The sequence below is a fragment of the Pangasianodon hypophthalmus genome, chromosome 14 (genome assembly GCF_027358585.1).
Source record: "Pangasianodon hypophthalmus isolate fPanHyp1 chromosome 14, fPanHyp1.pri, whole genome shotgun sequence".
Classification (NCBI taxonomy): domain Eukaryota; kingdom Metazoa; phylum Chordata; class Actinopteri; order Siluriformes; family Pangasiidae; genus Pangasianodon; species Pangasianodon hypophthalmus.
The window spans coordinates 10,555,770-10,564,276 of record NC_069723.1 but is presented as its reverse complement, the minus strand read 5'-3'; the positions used below and the strand labels follow the sequence as shown (position 1 = coordinate 10,564,276).

General features: G+C 40.2%; 1 protein-coding gene across 1 annotated transcript; it reads left to right on the top strand.

Annotated features, from left to right (window-relative positions):
- The first annotated feature begins 3,401 nt into the window (after positions 1-3,401).
- Positions 3,402-7,354, top strand: zgc:154093 (uncharacterized protein LOC777623 homolog). Its single transcript, XM_026923931.3, has 2 exons — positions 3,402-4,140; positions 5,350-7,354. The coding sequence occupies exon 2, from the start codon at positions 5,665-5,667 to the stop codon at positions 6,484-6,486; it is 822 nt and encodes a 273-aa protein (XP_026779732.1). The 5' UTR covers positions 3,402-4,140; positions 5,350-5,664; the 3' UTR covers positions 6,487-7,354.
- Positions 7,355-8,507: the final 1,153 nt, after the last annotated feature.

Here is an 8,507-nt window from a genome sequence, read left to right as displayed (position 1 = left end):
AAAGATGTGTTTAAAAAACAAGATTGATAGGGAAAAAAGTATTCAGACAGAAATAGCAAAGCTGTTGTTGGCAAGTATAACTTTGAGACATCTACAGTAAGAAGCAATTAGCTTTTTTTTTTTTTTTGCAGCATTATGATTCAGTTTTGGCCCATTGCTCTTGGCAAATCATCTTCAGTTCCCCATGATTATGAGAGTCCCTCGGGTGGACTCATAATTTCAAAATTCTTTATAAATTTTCAATGAGATTCAAGTCAGGAGATTGGCTAGGACATTAAAAGGCTTCTTGAGTTGTTTTGGCTGTAGGTTGGGGGCTGTTGTCTTGTTGAAATAGCCATCTTCTCCCCAGATTCATTTTTTTTGGCTGATGAGATTAAATTCTTCTCTAATATATCCAGGTACATTGCTCCATTCATGTTTCCTTCAATAATGTGTAATGCCCCAGTACCGTTTGCAGAGAAGCAGCCCCATATCATGATGCTCTCACCTCTGTACTTCACTGTGTATATGGTGTTCTTGGGATCATATACACTATATTACCAAAAGTATTCGGTCACCCATCCAAATGATCAGAATCAGGTGTCCTAATCACTTGGCCTGGCCACAGGTGTATAAAATCAAGCACTTAGGCATGCAGACTGTTTTTACAAACATTTGTGAAAGAATGGGCCGCTCTCAGGAGCTCAGTGAATTCCAGTGTGGAACTGTCATAGGATGCCACCTGTGCAACAAATCCAGTCGTGAAATTTCCTCGCTCCTAAATATTCCACAGTCAACTGTCAGCTTTATCATAACAAAATGGAAGAGTTTGGGAACAACAGCAACTCAGCCACGAAGTGGTAGGCCACGTAAACTGACAGAGAGGGGTCAGCGGATGCTGAAGCGCATAGTGCAAAGAGGTCGTCGAATTTCTTCACAGTCAATTGCTACAGAGCTCCAAACTTCATGTGACCTTCAGATTAGCCCAAGTACAGTACGCAGAGAGCTTCATGGAATGGGTTTCCATGGCCGAGCAGCTGCATCCAAGCCACACATCACCAAGTGCAATGCAAAGCGTCGGATGCAGTGGTGTAAAGCACGCCGCCACTGGAATCTAGAGCAGTGGAGACGCGTTCTCTGGAGTGATGAATCACACTTTTCCATCTGGCAATCTGATGGACGAGTCTGGGTTTGGAGGTTGCCAGGAGAACGGTACATTTCGGACTGCATTGTGCCGAGTGTGAAGTTTGGTGGAGGAGGAATTATGGTGTGGGGTTGTTTTTCAGGGGTTGGGCTTGGCCCCTTAGTTCCAGTGAAAGGAACTTTGAATGCTTCAGGATACCAAAACATTTTGGACAATTCCATGCTCCCAACCTTGTGGGAACAGTTTGGAGCGGGCCCCTTCCTCTTCCAACATGACTGCGCACCAGTGCACAAAGCAAGGTCCATAAAGACATGGATGACAGAGTCTGGTGTGGATGAACTTGACTGGCCTGTACAGAGTCCTGACCTGAACCCGATAGAACACCTTTGGGATGAATTAGAGCGGAGACTGAGAGCCAGGCCTTCTCGACCAACATCAATGTGTGACCTCACCAATGCGCTTTTGGAAGAATGGTCAAAAATTCCTATAAACACACTCCTCAACCTTGTGGACAGCCTTCCCAGAAGAGTTGAAGCTGTAATAGCTGCAAAAGGTGGACCGACATCATATTGAACCCTATGGGTTAGGAATGGGATGGCACTTAAGTTCATATGTGAGTCAAGGCAGGTGACCGAATACTTTTGGTAATATAGTGTACACGTTCATTGTTTCTCCAAACATGAAGAGCTGAATTATTGCCAAAGAGTTCTATTTTTAATTCATCTGACAGGAGTATATTGTTCCTAAAAGAGATGTGATATATTTGAATGCTTTTAGATGTGCATCTCTGTGTTTTCTTTTTAGCAGAGGGGATTTGTGTGAGGTGTAGGAACGGAGATGATTCCAGTGCAGTCCATTGCTTATTGTTCGCTCTTTAACTGATGTTACTGCTGCTTTCAGGTCATCCTGCAACTCCTTTTGAGTGACTGCTGGCCTCTCTCTCACCTTCTTTATCATTAATCTGACAGTGCGTTGTGAAATCTTGCATGGCTGCCTGTCTGTGGATGAGTAGATGTGGTTCCATGAACTTTCCACCTGTATAATATCAAACAATTTGCATCGACAGGAACGTTTAAGGTCTTTGCTATGGCTCTGTAGCATTTTCCATTCGAGCGATGTTTAATAATATTGCTCCTGAGATCTTTAGGAAGCTCCGTCACCTTCACCATGATTGCTACTTGTTGTGTTAAATCTTCCCAACCATTGGCAACATGTTTTCTAATGACTCCAGATGCAATTTGCATGAGAACATTCTTTTTTTTTTTTTTTTTTTTTTTTTCAGCATTTACAGTATAGAACTTTTTAAAAATGTTTAATATAGTGTCTGAATACTATCAATTTTGTTTTTTAGACACATCTTTGATTATGCTTATGAATACATACTTTCTTCATATTTATAAGTACAAAGTCAAAAGACATTATGTGTGTAAATCTGAAGTGGATATATAATGGAAGTATATTAAATAAAACCAAAGTGCCCCTCAATATCATGTATCGAGGTTAAGTGGGTCAGTCAGGTTAAATAATATTATATAAAAAACACAGAAAACTTGTCTAATTATTCATATACACAGGATAAAATGCTTGGGTGTAAATCAGTTATAATTATTAACTCATTCAAAATATTTTAAAAGGCTCACTGCTGGTAGCTTACATGTATTTGACAGTGTTCTTCCCATGTGCTAGACTTCATTAGCACTTCGATTTTTACTGGTACAGCAGACCAATAAAAACCTTTCTTGGGCCTAGCTATTCATCAGATAAGCTTTTATAACAACACAGTAAAAACGGAAAAAAACAAGCATGCGCTTGGCCACTGCTACAGATAATCAGTCTGAAAAATTGCCATGGCAGTTAATGTGCACCGGAGACAGCAGTTTAAGCTGTGTCCAAACACTTCCACTTCCCTCCTCACTTTGTCCCAGGATCTTTTTGGCTGCAGCGTTTTTTCCCGTGTAGTGATGAAGTTCCACTTCCCGGCAGAATCAGCCTCCCTCGCGCTGATTGGCTGACTGACTGTGAGTGTGACTCATTAGCCAATCCAGGCAGGAGGAGGCGGGTTTCAGCGCGAGGCATTCAGCCCGACAGCCTCACCCTGCCCCCCTCTCTCTCTCTCTTCCCCCTCTCCCTCTGTCTCTCTCTCTCTCTCTTCCCCCTCTCCCTCTCTCTCTCTAGCTTTGCCTCGGTTTAAGTTGCATCACAGTTAAGAGGTTTACAGTCGTGCTGAGGAGAGGAGCGCGTGCAGCAGTCCCCTTGGCCAGAAGGCAAGTACCAATATATTTTGACTTACCTTAATGCTGATCTTTATGGCAACCTCTGTCTCTGAAGTGGAATAAAATTCTGACAGTTGTCTAATGCAGAAAGACAAAAATAAGAGACATTGTTCTGAATTACTGTAAATTTTAGAGTTGTAGAGCTATCCATAAAGTAGACTATAAGTTATATAAACAGTGCAGTTATGTAACAATTAAAATAGTTATTATTTGTTATGTAACAATTACAATTATTAGATGCATTTTGTTATTACCATTTTCAGTAATAAGCATGTGTGGTGCCTTAAACTCCTTTTTATTTTTGAATTGTAAATACTGTACATCTGTATTATTTAACTGTATAATCTCCGTTTACTGTATATTATTTAACTTATTATTTAACATATTATTTAACAAATGTTTTTGTTTAGAGGAAAGATGAACAGGATATGTAAATGAAAAAAAAAGATCCAACCCTAAACCTAGATATGCTTTTGCATTATGGTGATTGTAGCCTATGCTACATTTTAAAATATAGCACAGCTTTACTTTAAAAAAACATTTTCCTACAAACACTGCATACTTCTCTGACTTATAGTTCACACTTACAAGTTGGATATGTCTATGGTTGGATGAATCCAGGCGCAGGATATGGGATAACGGGGCTGGATGTGGATTTGTGCTAAACAATGGCACCAAGTGGTTAAATCTGGAAATCTGGGAATTGGATCATCTCAAACAGTGTGGACTGAACACATAAGGGAGGTGTGCTGGCCTAACAGGGAACAGTTCACCCTTTTCCCAAGTTTAAGTGAAACGTCGGGTCCACATTGGTTTTTTTTTTTTTTTTTTTTTTTTTTTTTTTTTTTTTTTTGTCTTCTCATACTTTTCATATATAAAGGCCTTTCCTTGGATATTTTTGCAGTGTGGTGTCAGACCTGAGTAAACCACACTAAGAGACCGTAAACACTTGGATGGAGAAAACATATGGCCTGCAGAGAGAAACAAGAAGATAAAAAAGGAACTGTGGTTTTGAACAGTTTAACACATGTTATGCCAGAGATAATAGAATTATAAGAAAATATCTAAGTTTACAAGCTTTGGGGTGTGTCTGGCCTTTTTGGTGACCACAAATTTGACTCCTTTTTGCTTCAGCAGGCTGCTTTTCCTGAGCCAAATGAGGTGCTGGTTAAAAACAGTGCAGCAGCAATTTGTCAGTCTGGTTATTATGGACTTCTTTCTCATATACTTCAGTCAACTATTCTCTGAGGACTTCTTGTACTTATACTCAAAATATAAGCATGTGTAGACTAGAATCAACTTCATTACAGTAGGGACACTACTGCAAGCATTTAAGCCAATATGAAATAAGCCGTCAGTGGCTTGATGGTTCTCGCATGTTCAGTGGAGTTAGAAATATAAGGCCAGTAGCATTCACGTCATGCAGAAAACAGGAAAGTGTTTCACTTTTGTGAAGCAGTCTCACTTACACCTCTATGTTAGAGTAACAGGAAGAACTTTCCCAATATGGCATATAACAGGGAATGGAAAGGATTATTATAAAATCATTCTAGGTGATTTTTGAAGTTCTGCTTTCCCAACATACAGGGGTTATATGTCAGGTTTAAAAGTGTTTCTACACCTATGTACATATGATTTAAAAAATACATTCAACTCTTATTTGCAATATTGTAATTTTGGCATGCAATGGATTGTGCAAGTTTCTTCATTTTAGGGTTCTGTTTTTTTCTGTCCCAGCTAGTTAGCACTGCCCCTTTTGCCTAAAAAGCAATTCACAAGGCATACTCATTTCAACCAAAGAGCTGGAGGTAGTTGGGAGGAAGGAGACTTGTCAGTGTTTTTTATTGTAATTGCAATTCTCCTAGCAGGCTGCAAGGGGCACTAAAAGTTACAAACCTCTTCTTTAACACTTTTTTGTGGTTAATCTGTGCTGTTCTTTCTGTATTTCCTCAGATTTCCAGAGATGCTAAAGAATTCCTGATCTCCAGTGATCTTGAAACACAGATAGCCAGGAGATTGTAGGAAACATCCAGAAGTACTAAACAAAAACAAGACCTGGAAATTATTGTTTGTTTGCTTTGCTCTAAACTAATGGTCATTGAGCTCTAGATCCTGTGATGGTATGGATATTTAACCAAAAGTGTGTTTCATCTCTTGGTTTGGTAAAGCTGAGCCAATTATGAATTAGCCAATACTAAAACCAGTAGCAAAATTTTGCTAGCTCCAGCTACATCATTTACAACAGCCACTGGAATTCTGGGAAACAGAATGCCAGCCAAGACACCTATGTATTTAAAGACACCCATACCAAAGCATGGCAAAAAGGTAAAACTGAGGGATGTTCTTTCTAGTGATATGATCAGCCCTCCTCTAGGGGACTTGCGCCACAGTGCCCATGTTGGACCGGAGGGGCAGGGTGACATGTTCGGAGATGTTGGCTTCCTACAAGGCAAACTGGACATGTTACCTGCCTTAGCACACCCATCACATCCCTCTTCAAACAGTATGAGCAGGCATGTTGAGGACATGTTTGAGGTAAAAGGCCTACAGCACAGTTATGACCTCCATCATAACTCAAATCACAGCTCCATTCTTAAAAGCACTATCTCAATGCCTGCCTTCATTGCCCCTGAGCAGCCACCTCCTAAACCTCCTCGTCTCCACTTAGAGGAAAGCTCCATGCAGCAAAAGAACCACCACAATCAGCAGCAACACTCCATGTCTGTGTGTGCAGAAGGGGTTGGACACTACCGAGAACCCTACCATGACTTCACCCTATCTGCCTCCATCCCCATCTTGAGACACCTTTTGCCCTCTGCTGCTTCTTTCTCTGAGGCCTCCTCAGATGATTCTATGTCCGAGGGCTGTGTTCCACCGGACCCTAAACGAGGCCTGAGCCTGGACTCTGATGCTGGCCTGAGCAACGAGGACCTGCGAAGTGAACACAGTGAGTCTCCCGCATTCTCTCCCACCATGTCACGCTCAGAGTCTCTCGCTGGCCTCGACCTGGATCTCGGACCATCCATTCTGGAGGACGTTCTCAGGATAATGGACCGTTACAAAAGTGTGAACAACAGGTGTGAGCTGTGAGCTGGCAAAGAGTCTTTGAACATTGTAATGTGCATATCCTTGCTTGGCCTTGTACTTCCCATGCTCAGGGGATAGTTACCACTTGCTGGACACAGGAGTAACCGGATTTGACAGAATGACTACAAACTGATAACTGCATCTCTTACTGTGTAAATATCCATCAGAAATAGAGATGCAGAGTGGAAAACTGGTTTTGTATGTTGTTTATATTGTACATTTACATTATTACATTGAAAATCTACTCAATGTAAATGGACTGACTTTTTTGCTGCCTTACATTGTAATTTAAAAGTACTTAATCATGGAACAAATCCAGTGCAAAAAAGAGTGGTTACATTTGCACATTAGTAAATTCATGACCTGTGTGAAATACTGACTTGTTTGTTACTTTTAAGCTATATCTGTGATTGAAACCAGTTCATCTTGATGTCCATGTTTATAGGTTTCCATTGTTTTCATCTTTGGATATTCTATCACAAACACAGTTCATTATTGAAATGAGACATGGGTTTAACATGGCCATGGAAATAAAATATTACTGAAACCAATTCAAGTATTTTTTTTTTTCATCCCATTGATATGATTGTATACAGTGCAAAAAAAGGATATTACCTCAGGACCATCGGTTCAGGAAAATTATACAAATAAACTGATAAAAAAAAACCCTGGCTGTGCAATATAGTGCAAAAACATTACAGTACAAATGCAACTTAAGCACAGCATGCACAAATACAAAATGCAGACTAACTACAGGAGTGTTATGTGGATTTTACAGGGTTGTATTCTGTGTTAGCTGAGCACTTGTCAAATGTATAATGTCATAAATAGCAGCAAATGAATGTACAAATGATATTGATATTAATATATATTTTATGGAGTGGTACTTCCTTCTTTTCAGGTTGGCTATTATTGGATGTTGCATGACCCCTACTGTGCACTGACTCTAACTTCCTCCCAGGCTGGAATATGAAGAAAAAAAAAAAAAAAGAATTTCCCTTTGGGTGTTATTGCATAAGAAAATTTGAATGTCTTTATCCTCATTAAAATGTCAAAGAAAAAATAGTCCAGTGGCTCTTAAACTGGGATCTTGGTCCCAAGGAGTCCATAATATATAGTCAGTAGTAATGTGTGTTCTGCGAACGACTCTACTCTTTGAGCTGTCTCTTTTATGTGAACGTTGGTAGTCAACTCACATTTTTGAAGAGCCATTTTTGTCAATAAAAACAAGACAATGCTGTTAATTTCACACAGTGTAATTTAAAAAATCTAGTTAATCTTACATACATCTGAGTTGTCTGGACCAGCATGAGCCAGTTCAAATCAAACATCAGAATGGGGAAAAAATGTGATCTCTATGACTTTAACCACAACATGGTTGTTGGTACAAGATGGGCTGGTTTGAGTATTTCACAGACTACTGAGCTCCTGAGATTTTCACACACAACGGTCTCTAGAGTTTACACAGAATGGTGTGAAAAACAAAAAACATCCTGTGAGCAGAGGGTCTGCAGGCTGAAACACCTTGTTAATGAGAGAGATCAGAGGAGAATTACCAGACCGGTTTGAGTCTGATAGGAAGTCTATAGTAATGCAAATAAGCACTCTTTACAACTGTGGTGAGCAGAAAAGCATCTCAGAATGCACAACACATCAAACCTTGAGGTGGATGGGCTACAACAGCAGAAGACCTCATCAGGTTTCACTCCTGTCAGCCAAGAACAAGAATCTGAGGCTATCATGGGCACAGACTCACCCAAACTGGACAGTTGAAGACTGGAAAAAGACCAGGTGATTTTCTTTTCTAATCTTCAACTGTCCAGTTTGGGTGAGCCTGTGCCTATGAGAGCCTCAGAATCTTATTCTTGGCTGACAGGAGTAAAACCTGATGTGGTCTTCTGCTGTTGTAGCCCATCCACCTCAAGGTTTGATGTGTTGCGTGTACTGAGATGCTTTTCTGCTCACCATGGTTGTAAAGAGTGATTATTTGAGTTACTATATCCTTCCTGGCAGCTTTTGGCCAT

Excerpts from the sequence above, each read along its gene's own strand:
- zgc:154093 (XM_026923931.3), top strand. The coding sequence starts at position 5,665 with ATGCCAGCCAAGACACCTATGTATTTAAAGACACCCATACCAAAGCAT.